At 33.0% G+C, this 16,625-nt stretch overlaps 2 protein-coding genes across 3 annotated transcripts in view; one reads left to right on the plus strand and one right to left on the minus strand.

The window, feature by feature from the left end:
- Positions 1 to 16,625, plus strand: part of LOC120327925 (uncharacterized) — a 115,001-nt gene that overhangs the window by 60,142 nt on the left and 38,234 nt on the right. The gene's annotated exons all lie outside the window — the stretch shown is intronic.
- Positions 4,708 to 13,094, minus strand: LOC120327928 (uncharacterized). The gene is made up of 9 exons (XM_039394301.2): positions 12,625 to 13,094; positions 12,286 to 12,397; positions 11,503 to 11,611; positions 9,140 to 9,231; positions 8,843 to 8,984; positions 8,565 to 8,723; positions 8,147 to 8,208; positions 7,213 to 7,310; positions 4,708 to 6,801 (listed from the first exon to the last, which is right to left on the minus strand). The coding sequence occupies exons 1-9, from the start codon at positions 12,688 to 12,690 to the stop codon at positions 5,986 to 5,988; spliced, it is 1,656 nt and encodes a 551-aa protein (XP_039250235.1). The 5' UTR covers positions 12,691 to 13,094; the 3' UTR covers positions 4,708 to 5,985.

Consider the following 16,625-nt stretch of genomic DNA (forward strand, 5'->3'; position numbering starts at 1 on the left):
AATTCCGAATAGTTTTTAAAATACACGGTGCAACAGAATTTTTTATACTACGTTTTGAATATTACAAACCTGGAAATAACAATTGCTAACAGAAGCTTCTGAACCCTTTAAATGCTTGTTACTTCAACAAAACTGGTATTTTGTTTTCACAGCACCGGTGATCATTACCATATAAATAAAAAGACTTATAACATTTTCTAAAACGCCGCAATTTCCATATTAAGAAATTAAATAGGTTCCTAAACTATTATTTGTAAAAGGTATTCATTCGCCTTGATTTAATTTGGTGTCACATTCCATATTGAAGCAATTTTATAAGTAACGCATTTAATAATTGTGTCGGCGATTTGCTTGAACAAAATGGCGGAATAATATTGGCAAACATTCACCATACTTTTGAGATGCGATCATTTTACAACATTGTCCTTTATGACGCATGAAATCATTTGTATCGTGATGCAGTTATTGTTATATCATACATCATACTTCAAGATGAAATGAAATTGGAAATAATAAAAAGGATTTTGGCATGTAGCCGATACAAATCCGCCTTCCCAAAATTGTATACGACTTTGGGAACTGATTATAATTTTGACGCATGTCATCTATCACATTCAGAAAACGCCGAAAATATTACTATCGTTACCATAACAAACGATGAATGTTCAAATGTATAAATTCGAATATCAATAATAAGAAGGCTGACTGAAAACACAGTCGATTGCCTGGACACTCCATGTGAACGATATATATGAAACTTTATTTTCGTAACTGTATTTGAAGTCTATTTTTATATGGACTCAGCATTGTCCGCTCTACTGTTTGTTTACTCAATCAAGCACACTTAATCTATATGACAAAATGGGGGTCCTGTTATCAAACTCGATTTGGTTTCTTGGTTTACAACTAAATATGATCAAGGTTTTTAATTCACCCATCCACTTTCCTAAGATAACAGACACGGTGTCTCATCCTACATCTGATTGTCTAGTCACAAGCTACATCATGAATCATGAAATATGCGCATGTAACCTGCATTCGTATTCATCACCTTTTTGGATATATATACAAGCATCTCATGACGTCATAAGTACTGTGATTTTTGTATTGAATTTAACCAACGCATTGATGTGCCTGTGCTTATCCTGTATAATTTTTTAACACAGCGCCGTGGGCGTTGTGCTAAAGCACATACCTTCAACTCACTATGTGTTCACTCAGGGACAATTTGTCTTGCATCTTGGATTTTTTAGAAAGTAATTACTGGAAAAATAAAGTGAATAAGATCAGCCAAAAAAGTAGGTAGATCGTGGGTTGCAAGTTCTGCTGCCACACCCTTTGGGCTCTTCCCTCTCGACAACCAAAACCTCTCCTTGGCATTTAGAAACCTATTTTCTAAGTCAGTCTATTCAGTTCTATTTGCTATTGGTAGTAAATATATATTTAAATCATTATTATACATTATACATTTTTAACATTTAGATGCCATTAGTTGATTACATCTCGCCAGTAATTGAGCAACAGCACCCGTAGTATTAATATTAATTTGCATACAAAAATATCGTTTCTAAACATGATAGTTTATTTCATAAACATTTATTATAATTATAGTTTTCGTCTACGCTCGAGATGAAAGAAATGCATAAAGATCTACCTGTATCACATCTTTCATAATGACTTTCACGTAACTAAGCTAATTCGCGCAGGAAATTTAGCTATATTTATTCAATAACGACGAGCTATGCTCAATTTTGTACTTGCTTTCCTAAGTTAAACATATATATAACACTTTGATACGATACATGGGTCTGTTTTTGTAAAGCTTCATGCTGCTTGCCATTTGTGTCTTTGCGATATTTTTCCTTGCATCATATTCATCAAAAAGCTTATCCCTTATGTTTCTTCTGCAAAGCTTTGCTTTATTATTTCACAAACTTTATTGGCGTCTGCTATATCGAAACAGCGCAGTATTTTTTAACATATTCCATTTAATCTAGACTGCTAAATGCCTGCTAAAGTGCCCTGTCTGTCACGCACGAAACGCATGGTTCAATCGCTGTAGCCTTTGCGTCGTGAAAGGTCAAGACTTTTTGCGTATGCTTACCATGAAAATTACGTTACTTGCGTCACGCCATGCACTCTTATCAGTACACATGCAGTCATAAACTAAATTCGATCAACACTTGATGTCACAAGAGTGTTATGCCATAGACCTGATATTCCGACTGAAGTTAGAAAACGTTTGTCAGATTGTAAGCAATTCAAAATGATCCACATTTGGAGCAAATCCGCAATTGAAGTTTTCCACTGGAACATGCAATACCATCATATTATTTCTAACAAGATTACTTCGCCCGGCTTGTTGCATAACTTCATTTGCAAAAGGGATTTTTCTCCTGATTCAGTTCGATAAAAATAGTTGGAAATGACAATGAAAATTTCACGAATGATGACGATGTTCTCAGTTGCTATTTTTGTTGAAAAACGTGTCGTACGTCAAACGATTCCAAAGCAAAAAGCCATACATATATAACATAACCTGGCCAACATCATATTAATACATATTTGTTTATTATTTGCATTTGGTAACTTCTCTTATAACTATATATACCAGTAATATATACGTATTTAATCTAAATTAAATGGTGCGATTGCTCATCGGTTACCTACCCTTCAATACAAATGGGTTTTGTTGGCACGAACTTCCCTATTTCCCTCTCGAAATAAAATTCTGCTCAATTTACTAGATTAGTGGCTAGCTCTCTCTCATCTCACTAAATTCACGTGCATAAAAATTAAGTGATAAAAAAATCGAATTTATTCTCTAAGAATACTTTTTCTCGTTTGTCCGGAATATTTAGGTAACTTATATTCATAATTAAACATTTAATACGTTGCAAGATAATGATTGTTCGTGCACAAATTTTGAGAATAAAATTATTCGCTATTATTCTATTTTCCCTTGTGTCAGACGACTACATTTCCCTATTTCTGATTGTGGCACAGCATACTAATGCATAAATATTATACATTTTTTGGTATTATACCACTCACTAGAATGGGTGTTTCCGTAAGTTTTTTAAAGTAATTTTGGCTCTTAATTCAAAAATTTAATTATACAACAATTATACATTATAACACTTGAAATAAAACAAATAAATCTCAGTACTTGTCACTATCCTGCCACAATTCTGTATCTATTTGTAGCTGTTAGTTTCTTAATTGTAAATACTCAGGAGTATAGTCAAATAGTATGTAATCGACTGTCATTTGAGTAAAACTTAAAACTTGATGTAATTTATTTTTACAGTTACGTTATATGTCTACAAAATTTCGAGGGAAAGTCTCTACGATATATTTAGTCGCGTATGTCAGTCAAGGTTATTTCAGTCCGCTATATTCTATGAATACTATTTGAACTGTAATGCTTTTGAAAATCTCCGTTACGTAACGATGAGCATTGTTGTAAATTTCATCTTCAAATATGTTTTCCATGTGCATAAATCATAATGTAAAAGCTTACAACGATGAGAATATTCTTTGGACACAAGAAAATATATAACTTCTTTTTTGAATGCCATATCTTTCTGATTTTTATACTAGCTTACACACGTTTCGTGCAATTTTTTCGCTGCAAAAACATCAATCAATTTCCCCATAAAAACTCTAAATATTCAAAGATTGGGAAAGCTCTATATTCCCGAACGCCCGGCACCGAATCCCTCAACCGCCTGATATTGTCCTTATTACATGATGTACTTTTTTAGGTGAAACGATCGTAAACTAGTAATTCAATAGAAATAAAGGAATGACATAGCTCATGACATTTTATTGACTTCTTTATTTCTGAATATGTAAATTATTTATATTCACTCTTACAACAAAGCTGCAGAAAGTTTTGAAAGATTTTCACTATATTGATTGTGACGCATTAATATGTAATTTTGGTAAAATCCAGCTCGATATTGCCATCTACCGACTAATTTGAAAAGCATGTGAGTTTCCTGACATATGATGTTACACTATCATGTACTGCCTTTTTTAATTTCATAATATTATTCTCTTATAGATGTCATGACCCAATATTTTATCCTGTTCAAGGCATAAATCTATATATAAATTCGAGATAAGTCTTTGGCGGGCTTCAAACTCTTCTGTAATAATTGATATTTTAAAGATCAGTTTTTTTATTTATCATAATCCTTTTTAAAATTATACTTCAAAAGTACTATCGTTTTTACGGAGACTTACCTTCGTGAAATGGGTTCCAAAATAACCTTCTTGAGCAGTGGTTTCCCATTATAGAAATGGAATCTAACAATAAATTTTGTCCTATTATAACATCTAGTAAGTTAAACATTATACGATCTTGGCAAATGCAAATGTCTTAAACCAGTGTTCTACGTGGCCCATTTAGAAACCGTTTGATTTATTTCGAACGAACGAAGTTTCTGTTTGGCGGCTTGGCGCAGCATACATTAATATTATTTTCGTCGTTGTTCAGGTGGTTGGCAATGTTTTTACTCATAGATTATTAACTCTGTGACGATTTGGCTGGGGCAACGATCTAAATAACTTCTTGTGCAGACATTTTGGAAGAAAAAAATCACACTTTTTTATTAAAAGTTATTTTAATATTATGTAACTATTAAAAATCAAAATAGGCACGAAGCCGAATTTCGTTATTTGGCCTGGTCAATTTAAGATTCTAGTTTCCGCCCTTGTCTGGAAAGTGAACTCGATTGAACTACCAATCAAGTTTTACCCTAATTCCTCTTTGGGGTGGGTAAATTTCACAACAATTGAATAATTTGTTGTGAATGGTGAAGATTTGTTATTTATTTGCTGCCCCTTCCACTTGCTGCGGCGTGACTAACTTTTTGTATCGAGATCGTACAAAGAGAGAACAAAATCATAAACTTTTTTATGAGTAGTGAATTCTGAATTTTTTACACAATAGTGAAAACAAAACAAAATAAACTCGGATTCTTTAAAAATTCCACTAAAATGCATTCAACAAATAACACTGTTATATAGATCTCATGGTGCACGTATGAAATCAGTCAGTTCATTGTGTGAGATATTGTTGATGGTGCTAAAATTTCTTTATGAATTCATGTAATAGGTAGACAATTATAAATAACGCCATGATTAGATCTCCTGTAAATATTTAAAAAAACCGAATCGAATATAATATCTGAAAGCGGGACAGTATTCAAATTATATATTTATATGACACTCAGTAATGCTGTATATGACTGGTTTAAATGGTATCACTCAACAGGAAGTAAACAAAATACTCCTTCCAATAAACACTATCCAGTACTGCGGAAAAAACAATGTTGCTTATGGATTTCATAATATTGTAAAAAGTTTTATGTAAAAAGTCGAACACAAAGTAGGTAAAGCTGACAACCACACACAAATGCGTCAACGATACACTTAAACATCAGTAATATTACTAATATTCATAATAAAAATATTTGAAATATTAATAGAAATCGTGCCTTTGCTTTGAGTTCCACTCTCCTTTAAACCAGAGTCTGCAACTCTGCTTGTACAATACCAAAGAATATTAGAAAGATGTTATCTAAGTACCCGCCAAGAACTTATTTGCAATTTAATGTCCTATTCTAAATAGTTTGTCATCTTATGCTCGCAAGCTTTTGTGCCGATAACCAGTGCTGGGATTCAAAAATGTGAGAACAGGTTATATTTTGTATCGAACACACTAACAACAGGTTCCCTCATTTCAAAAACTATACGGACTTATAACTCTAAAAACAAGATCGGGTTCGCTGATTATAAGCCCATCTCAAGATCGGGTTCGCACAACCCGGGGAAAAACCTTGAATCCCACCACTGTTTATAGCCTCTGCAGTGTAGTCTTCTCTCCCATGAGCCCGATTTCGGGTCAAGTCCCGGTATATTTAAAATTGCTTTATAATTTTATTTAACAAAAGCTGTATGCACTTAAGTCCAACTTTAAAATCGAGTATTATCATGAATTTCTGCATACAAATGACTAAGTGAAGAATGTGAAGTATCTTCTCGAGTACTGCTATGAAGCCTACTGAATCCAACTGAATTTTCCCTGCTTACTGTGCTATCGTTTTCACGTCTGCTTTTGTGCTGTTTTCGAGCTCCATAATCTTCACTTTTACGCCGTTTCACATCCTTATCCCTTTTCTTCTTATTCTTAGTCGACCTTGTGAGAGATCTTGACTCTAAGTATAAGTGACCTGTTTCAGCGTCGCTGTCCACAGAAACAGAAGTGAAATTAGTATTTCTCCTTTCTAGTTTATTACTACTTGAGGGTGCTGATCCATCGAACGCAATGTCCACTGGAACTGGTCGTAAGGATTCATCCGTACTGAAGTTTCTTTTAGGTAAAGGCGGGGTCGATTGTCTTCGCGATTTCACTCTTTCCGGGCGTATTTTTTGGGTATAAGTTGGAACTGTCGATGTTGGTGAGCCTGCCATTATAGTATATGTTTCTAAGCCTTTGTGTTCGAATTGTGAAATATCTTGGAATGACCCTCGCAAGGGCGGTGGAATAGCAGGCAATGCTAAGGTTGGTGCGGTCAGTCCAGCAACTCTTGCCGCGAAAGAGCCATGGATAGGTTCATTGTCCAAGACTATTTCTTCGTAATTTTCTGGTGTTTTCCATTTGGGTTTGCGAGAAAATCGACCAGGTCCCAAAATGCGAGAAGCAACAAAGCTATTTGACTTTTCAGTGCCGACATCAGCGGTTGGTGATATTGTAGTCGGCTTCTTGTCTTGCGTTAGTTTACGATGAGTCTGTCATGAAAAAAATCAATAACACATTAATAATCGTGGTAATTAAATCGTCTTTATCGAGCATGCTTCTTTGAATAAAATGACACTGATAACAAAATTACGCTTCAATTTTTTTGTCCTGTCGTTATTTCTATGATGTTGTGACCGCTTGCCTGATTGAAATCAGAGACAACCTTACACTTAAACTGCTTTTACAGCCGGCTATTCTCGACCGAAATACTTGTTGTATCGTCATTGGTGGTTAATAGTTTTATAACTGATTGTGACAACACTATGATACCGAGTTCAATTTTCAAATAAGAAGTGTTCATAATCTCGAATCATAAATAAGCTACCTCGCATGATTATGCAGCAATTATATAAACATTTCAAATTTTGAGGAATGGTAATTTCATATTAACTAATACTAACCGTGGAACACAAACGGCCACAAAAGATGAATAATATAACTATCAGAATTCCAATTATGGCAACAAGAACATAAGTTGTAGTTGTGTTGTTAGGTACTCCTGTAATATAAATTAAAAATGTTAAAAATAGTGTCCTAAGAGTGCTCAACCTGCCAAATCGAATTTTAATCAAAGCCGTAAAGTTGCTTATTTCTCACTACCACCATCTAAAACTGAAAGAGTAGGCTTATGTTTGAACTAATCAAATATGATTTCATATTTCGTAAGGCTCTTGTGAAAGTGTACCATGTCGGAATACCAGGTCGTTGTCACTTGGAAGGTCGTTGAGTATTACTGACATTATTGAAGATTAATAGGAGACATTCCATATATCGCCATACTATCATTATATAGGTTCTAGCAGCGCAAAAAAGCACAGGATAAAAGTCTTTTAAACTGTTTTTCATACTTTGTTTCGTGCTGTTATATCGTGTTGTAAAAATTCTTGGTATTTTTTCTCCGACTCATCAGTCTTGTGAACTTTATAAGAACTTTCACGAAAACAAAGTGTTTCCGTTTCTATTATAGCCAAAGCATTCGATATTTGCATAAATAGCTTCGAATTTGAATGAAATGTTGCTTTTTCGAATGATAGGTATGTGTCTAACCATTACCAAACGAATTCGTTCCACTAAATTAAAAGTAAAATAACTGCATGTAACGTTTGTTATTTCTTTCCTCTATGTAAAATTTGCTTACGTGAAATACGATAGTGTGTTATAGACTTGGAAGGATCGACTTATGTATTATAAATTATATTCAGTAATCCTTGTATTTTCGATACAAATATTTGATCCAAGATAATAATACCTAAAAGTTGAGCGTTAGCCAATTTTTACACTTTGTTAAAATGCACGTATTGTTTAAAAATCAATATGCATGTAATATCATGTCACCTGTATTCTTTTCTGGTTCCGCTATTGATACTGGAAACGAAAGTGGAGCTTCATCACATCTCCTTAATTTTAAAATTAATTGAACTGCTGTAATACATCATTAAATATCCCGCAAATTTTTTCACCAAATATAGCATTTTATAACCACTTAATGATTTTGATATAAAAATGCAGTTGAGGAAATTAAACAAAATCAATATTTGATATTTCAGTGAAACATTTATCGTTCTTTCATTCAATGGTTCGATTCATAAGAATTTAAAAAAAAAATGGTGTTAATTAAATAAATACGTATTCTCCACAAATTTTGTGAGAATGAATCAGAAACGATTGCATGCGTAATAGGCCTCAGTTTTGATTTGAAAAAGATTGATTTATTTTGAAAAATAAAAAATTTCATTTGTTGTCGGTTTATTACCTCGTAATCCTGTTTTGTGAATTATCACCGTCGCAGCCGGTAGCAATTTTACCGTTATATAAACATGATCTAACGTAAGTTAAGCCTTGTGTTCCATCTTCTGAATTTTCATCGGTACAGTTATTTGTAAGCATTGTCCATTCTGACCAGGCAGGGCATCTACGCAAATGAACAAACAAGATTACATTTGTGTTTATTACGTATTTATAAAATTGAAAAGGAAGACTCATTTGTAACGAGTTTTTGAAAAGCTCAGAAATAAATAAAATTTTGCTTACTTTTGTGAGTTACATGGCTCCTTTTTAATACCATAAGGTGATCTGTTTTTTCCTGCACAAAATAACCCGATTTCATTGTTCTTTACACACGCTCGAACTTTCAGTCGTACGCCTCCTCCACACGAATGACTGCATATTCCGCCTTTTTGATGAAAATAACAAAAATATATAACTTATGCTTTCTCCCGTTTTTATTTTTGCATTGACATTTAATTAAAGCGGTCTTTTAAAGATCAAAACTTACGTAGGCTATACCTCAAGGTTACAAAAATCTTGAAAATTGTCTTTTAAGCTTACCATCAGCAGCGTTTGTCCAAGACTGCCATTCTCCAGTACAACTTCTTTCATTGTAGCAATATTTCCATTCGCGTTGTTTGCATTGATTCCGCCTAAAAAAAAAAAAAGTTTATAAAATTCTCGATGGAGTTCGTAAAAGTGTCAAATGTTCCTTCCAATCCTAGTTACTATTCCTACTAACTAATTTAAATTCATTAATCAACTTCGTGGGCAAGGCAAGTGGACGGTGTGATATATATGGTACTTGGCTCTGCAAATAGCAGCTTCGTACGCCTTGAAGTCGTGTTTAACAAGGCCTGGCTGGAAGCCATGTACGAAGAGCCTTGTAAATATTTAGAACAATCATAACATCAAAGTCTCATATTTACTTCAACATAATCTGGAAATCATTTTAAAAAACGTATCATGTAGCGTATACGAAGGCTGGTAAGGGTGAATTTTATTGTCTGGGGAAAACACGAAACTTTGGTAAATATATATTGCAAATGGCGGGCCTAATGGGCCATCAAATCCTTAATATATTATACGCGGTTCTATCTATACATATATTGATATTTTTAAACGTGTCTAATTAAAGACTAACACATTAATCCATATTTAACAGACCCACTAATTTCTTATTAACAAATATTTATTCTCTATGCAAAAACCCATAACATTTTTACAGCCATGATAATCGTTTTCAGGAATTCTGCAATGTAATGATAATTATTACGACGGAATAATGTTTTGTTTAAAATAGTTTTGATCATGCATTGATAAATACACACGATTATTGATGTAAGGGGGAACACAAGAAAGTAAGCATTTTACAACGACTGCATTAACTATTCAAATGAAAAGCAACATTTCACCTTGCATAATGTCTACAAACTTATTTTTAACTTGACTAATCGGCAGTTTAATATCTCTCCACGCTAAAAATTGCGTAATTAAAAAACATGTATGTATAATTAAATTAGAAATGGGATTTCAGTAGCAAGTGAAGATTAAAAAACCATACTATCGGACAGAGACACAAACTTCACTTTTTGATTCAAATACCAGATCACTGTGGATTCGGTTACAAACTTTATCAGATATTATTAGTTAGCGGTAAAATGTGTAGTGGCAAATATAGGGTTTCTACATGGTAATACCCAAACGTTACTAAGTTGGTAAAGTCCTTGTTGGCCTTCGTAGCGACTGATGGGTCAGATGTTCAGCTAGGTGCTAAACAATAATGGATCAATTTGGATATGCTGAACACAAATGAAAAATAGCTGTCTTTGTTTGCAATAATATTCACTCTGTCATTATATTAACCATGTATTGATTGAAATATAAATTTACGTATTGGTCTAATTTAGTCATATAAAATTCCAATGTGCGTTTACTGGAATTATGTTATTTTGAGAACCATTGAAATTGAATCACGACACAAACAAATAAACTACGAAACCAACCTACAGACATCGATACAATTCACAATCATAAAAGAGCAGACACGATTGTCATTGTTTCTATCACGAAACCTATTTGATCACATTATTCTATAACGTGTAATCGGTGATATTTATTTGCAGACTTACATCTAAACAATTGCAATCGGTGTGTATATGTTTTGCATATGAATGTTTATGAATATAGATTCATTTCATCAATGTTTTGTTTACGTTTTGTTCAATAATTTTATTTTTTTTTTAAATTGTCCTTGATGACAATATAAATTTGCACTAATCTGCTTACTATTTTTGGAATTCCGATGTATAATATCCTTGTCGAACTACGTGCTGCTGTGGCAGAGTATTGTTTCGGGGCTGGGCATGTTATGGCTTCGTTTTACGAGAATCAAACATATATAGGAATTAAAAACAAATTTTTGTTCACAAATAGGCCCACAATTTCTTTGAAACTGAATCTTATTAAAGCTTAGAACTAGGTAAACATGGAGTAGCGCTATTCGAGTGATTGGACTAATCAAACTCTTGGGCCATATCGAGCCTCGATTTTTTTTCAGGTTTCTGATTTTAAGCAATATGCCCGCATGTCCTTACGCATTCAATAGAACCTTTGCCTTTTTTAAATATTAAATATTCAATCCAGACATTGTATTATCAAAATACTCAGCCGACCCTCATTTTATTAAGATAATGATAACGGTACAATTTGTCATTTGTAGTGAAGTACCAATTTATCATGCTAACATATGTAAGGCACATTGATCCTTTGCTGAAATAGCCAGCAGAATAACGCTTACTAATGTACTTAATAATATAAATGACTGATTCGCATGTGACTGTAACATACTTTGCAGCCGCGGCATAACATATTATATAAAAGAGTCGTTGTAAATGCAAAAACAAATATTTCAGATTCCTCACTCGCTTGTGCTTGAACACGGTCTCCATCTGTATTGAATACCTCTATGACATTGAAAAGACTTCTGATGACCTTGGCATCTTGACCATTCATTCCACTCGTGCCCTGACACTGTTATGAAACAAATATATTCATTAAGATAAACTCGGGTGATCACAATTAATACACAAGTTTTCATCGGTATACGTATAATAAGCATTTAGACCTCAAAGTAGTAGATATAGCTTATTCCGATGCGATATTTGAATGTAAGTGCCACACATTAGTATATTGACCATCGTCGGGGGAAGCTGCCTTAGCCCAACTTAAATCAATAGTTTGATTAACTATTGATCCATTTTAACAATAATTGTAAAAACACTGCTACTGGCTTTCATTTTACACCAAAATGCAGAATCACTTTCTTAGAAAAAACAGTTACGTAATATCGATCTTATGCTTAATCGACTCCATATTACGTTAAAAATATCCAGTTATTCACATAACCAATTTCCTACAGAACAATAAGAACATCGACTATTGGTTATGGGCACACGATAGCTTTTGCGCAGAATTTATACCGTGTTTTTATAAAATAATTAAACAAGTATCATAGCCAGTGCTACCAGAAAGAGTTTTTAAAATAGCAATCATCCCTGATCCTTTTAAAATCTCATTATTAGGTAAAATATTCATTGTTTCTCCACTACATGCACAAGCTACAAACAATATAGTCAGTGAAATCTTGTGATATTATATTAATGCATGCATGAAGATATGATCCTTTCATATCAATTCATATCTACCTGATGCATCCACTGTGCAATCACAAGCCGTATTATCTCCAGCGTATGTACTTTCTACTTTAAAAATTTCATATGTTTGAAAGTTGTATCCGGTAGAATTATCCACATTCTCCTGCGTTGAAAAAAAAAGTTGAGTTGAAAAATAGTTAGACGTCTAATATCTATTCATATTTCTCTCTTTACTGGGTCGTATCAACTGAACTTTAAATGTCCCCGAGAAACCAAATTTGGATTTTCACCCATACTTCGTTGCATATAAGATCTGTTCGAAAAATATGTGATACCCAGCTGGGGATTTTCGGTTATGAGTGTTATCACAATAAAAATTATTTTTCTTACCTGACAACCTCCATCCAATACGAGGTGCAGGAACAGAATCAAAAATAAAATATATATTTGTGCCATATTATCTACAATTTTATTTATATATATTCAAAATCTGTTTCAAAAAGGTTGGTTACATCAACGATAATTTGTAAATATAAACTTGAGTATGATGATCTAAATATACTTTGAGATGATCGTTGACCGTATGAACATATTTTCTTTTTAACTTTGTCTTGCATTTCCCTGGTACAATTGTTGACTAACCACAAACAAATGTTCTGTCAACAAATGTTAATCGGTTTGTTAAAATTTCGTTTTGACGGCCTCAGAGACGAACTAAAGTCCACGGTACGACATATTCTTGATAAATATTCATTGAATCGCCAAACTTGACGTTTATCATAGGTGAACTACATTTTAATTCTAGCCAGTCCATTTATCTCAAATATACATCATAATTCAAAATCTTTCATTGTTACAAACAGACTGATTGATTACATTCCGATATTGGCAAGTTGATAAATTAATTACCTTTTTGGGCATATGGAATTGATTGAATGTCATGCCATAATATGTTGTTTTAATATATGACTTTTTAATAGACCTTTTCTTTTCTGTCCTTTATAGCAGATAACAACATATTTTAGTGCTGCAACTATCTAAGAATGAACAATTTAGAATGAACAAATTTGTGATAATGGAGTCTTTTTTGAAAAATTGATTGCAAATTTGATTTGTGATATTTAATTTTATTATGGTTTGCAGGGATCTTTCGAATGCTTCGTGGTGTTCATTAAAGTTAACAAATATTCAATCAAAATTTTGGCATTTTTGATAAGACAGTGTTTTGACAACAAATATTTTTTTAATTTATAGAAGTCACTTGGTAAACTTCATAATTTAATATAATATCTGTCATTTACTGTCACTAATGTATTCATCCGCATTGTCGTATTCCTCATCCATTTAAGTTCCGTATTCTTTGTTTACAATCTTTTGCTTATTTTCATTCTCACTCTGACTTCTACACTACACCTTGATTACACTGCATGTTGATCAAAAGCTCTGTCGAAATAGATAGTATGTCTAAAACTGATCACTGGACATTCCCAATGATCCTAAACAATTTTCTGTAATGACGTTTGGGATATTTTAGTTTTATCGTGCCCTGGCAACTTTCCAAGACGCACGTTTCGCTAGTGCGTTCATTTAAATAAATGCCACTTTATTGAAAGATCTGGGGGACGATTTTTATGGCTTTCGTTTTTTTTTGTTTTGTTTTTATTCATTTTTCAGTATTCGTTTTTGAATATTTCTATTTTTCAAAATATCACCATGTGCTCAAAATATCACCAAGTGTTAAAATAGCAATATTTTTTCAAAAGAATTTATGGCAAATCGATATACAAACACTTTGTGGAAATATATTTAAAAGTGTATTATATTCAATGTAATGCATATTCCCTTACGCTGTTTTTTCTTTAAATCAGTACTGTTTATTTCAAAATAGGAATTGATTTGATATGGTCTATAAACTTTCTGCTCTTGATATTCAGTCAGATTCATCTTCCGATTCTCAGTTTTCCTTTTGATCAGTACCATTTTTTTCGATTTAGGATTTGATCTGGTATGGTCTATACCAGTGGTGTTCAACCTTTTTTCTTTCGATGCCCACTTTCGATGCACAAAAAATTTTGTGGCCCATTAACTCTCTAATGCGAGGGTAAAACTACAAAAAAAACAAAAAAAATTTCTTTTTGCAAAACAGTCACTTCCACTTTGATAATTTACAATGAAAATGACCAATTTAATAGCAAACAGCATTATCATTCTTTTCTTATACAATCAAATTGAACTAATCATCAACAAGTCTAGCAATTTTTAATAAATTTGTGGACCACCTGAAAATATTTCTGTGGCCCAGCAGTGGGCCATGGCCCACTTGTTGAAAACCGGTGGTCTAGACATTTTGCCCTTTGCAGTGCAATAATGCTAATTTAAGTTTCGCTATTTCATTAAAACATTATTGGCGAGGCAGACAAAAAATATAAACACAATTCAATCAAGGTAGATCATTAATTTAAATGATTTATCAACTTATTGCCAACGTTACATTTTCATTAACCAAGTACCATTCTGTTACGCCTGAAATTGAACTCGTACCCTTTGACCTCCGGCGAAGGTAATAAAGACCTCTGATGAAACATTTGGTTGGATTCGAATTCAACAGCCCCTTTACCATATTCGTTTGATGAATTCGATTTTTGTACAAGATATTGGAGTTTAAGCGCTAGTTTTAATAGTTATCATTCTATGCATACCGTATCTTAACGAGGACGTAACAAGTTGAGTTCATATGGGGCATACTGAACTTTCAGCAGACCCGTGAGGCAAAAATATCTCACCAAAACAAACTAAAGAGCATAACACCTAATGAATAACCTTTTTACTAGTATCTTCTAAGATACATCTTGTTCGATGTCTATCACCTACTGTGAGCTTTCTGTCATTTTCTCCATTTTAAAACGATTATCAAGGATCCTTGTTATGGAGGAACCTTTCGACAATATACACATTCCTTTTTGTAACTTTACTCATGCTAAGAAAACATAGCTTTATCAAACTTGCAAATCTAAAATAAATAAATTTGCGTGATGTCGCAAACTGAATGAAGCCACGAAAAATCTATAGCGAATTTTCCGAGAAGCTCAAACCGACGCAGTCACGACTTTCTCATCTCTTTATATTTCTGTATTGGTCACACGTCAGCCACGCGCAGTCGTGATAGATTGTCATTTATGCAAAATTAATTCGATCTTTAGTCTGCTAGGTCATAAACATCATCATATTTTCTTGGTATAAATTTAAGATTGACATTGATGTTAACGAACTGGAGAACTGCTGTAAATAACATTTGTATATATTAACATGCCCTTGACTGAGTGCATTGGATTGCATTTGTCCAAAAATAAGAAACCTAGGGAAACAATGCAAAAGTTACAACAACGAACCACACAAGACTATCCCTGGTCTTGTTTTAGATTAGATAAAAATGTTCAATACTGTTGTAGCCATACTTAATTCAATTATTACGAATTCCATCAACAAATTGTAGAAATTTGACAATATAAATTTGTATAATAATTTTAAACGAAAATCTAAACTTCGCTATTTCCCTTTCCAATGGAGGGGAATTCATCGTTTCCCCTTTATTGTGTCGTCACTGTGGCCTATATAGTGTAATCTGTGCCAAATTCGCCTGTTGTATTCGATTTTTCAGAAAGTGAACCTAATGTATTTTGTATTTAAAATATCAAAGTTTCAAGTTTTCTCATATTGTGTTTTATCGGATGGTATTATGATGGGTTGAGGATTTCAAATCGGCTTGTGGGCCATTCAATGCACCTAGTAATCGCATGTCAGGACAATGCCTTTAACATCCTGTTACTTGTAGCTTTATTTAAATACAATATCATCTTTTAATATCATGTTGTTAGAAAAATATTTCAGTGACTGAAATAGTCATTGAGTGAGTGAACCCTCGTAAATATGTTAAAAACTCTTTTCTCTCATATTTTTGAGCAAGAATACCTGGCACACACAAACTGCTAACAATGTTCAAATTAATTTTGTAACATTTCTGTTATAGTCACAAAACATACTGCATTGTGATTTAGTTTCATTCCAGGAAAATCTTTATGATTTATCAATTTATGAACAAAATATGTGCGCCACTATATATATCTGTATAAAAGTTCTTTTACTTTGCTTATATATAATATTCATTTTTTTCATCTTATTCGAATAAACCAGCTTTCCATGAAAAACTTTGACGTAAGGAATATATCTATTAACCGGATGTATTTGGAAACACTAGTTAAATGAATATAAGTATGTGATATGCCAGCGTATTTTTAAGTCTGACTTAGCAGGTGCGTGCGCCACGTATCTCCGATGTTAATTAATCACTGTAAAGCATAATTTATGCTTTGTTTCCTATTTATTGTATAACC

The sequence above is a fragment of the Styela clava genome, chromosome 7 (genome assembly GCF_964204865.1).
Source record: "Styela clava chromosome 7, kaStyClav1.hap1.2, whole genome shotgun sequence".
NCBI lineage: Eukaryota > Metazoa > Chordata > Ascidiacea > Stolidobranchia > Styelidae > Styela > Styela clava.

Excerpts from the sequence above, each read along its gene's own strand:
- LOC120327928 (XM_039394301.2), bottom strand. The coding sequence starts at position 12,690 with ATGGCACAAATATATATTTTATTTTTGATTCTGTTCCTGCACCTCGTA. Across the intron at positions 8,209-8,564 it reads TCACAAAACAGGATTACGAG|GAGATGTGATGAAGCTCCAC; the intron begins GTAATAAACCGA and ends TTTAAAATTAAG. Across the intron at positions 7,311-8,146 it reads GGAACCAGAAAAGAATACAG|GAGTACCTAACAACACAACT; the intron begins GTGACATGATAT and ends TTTATATTACAG.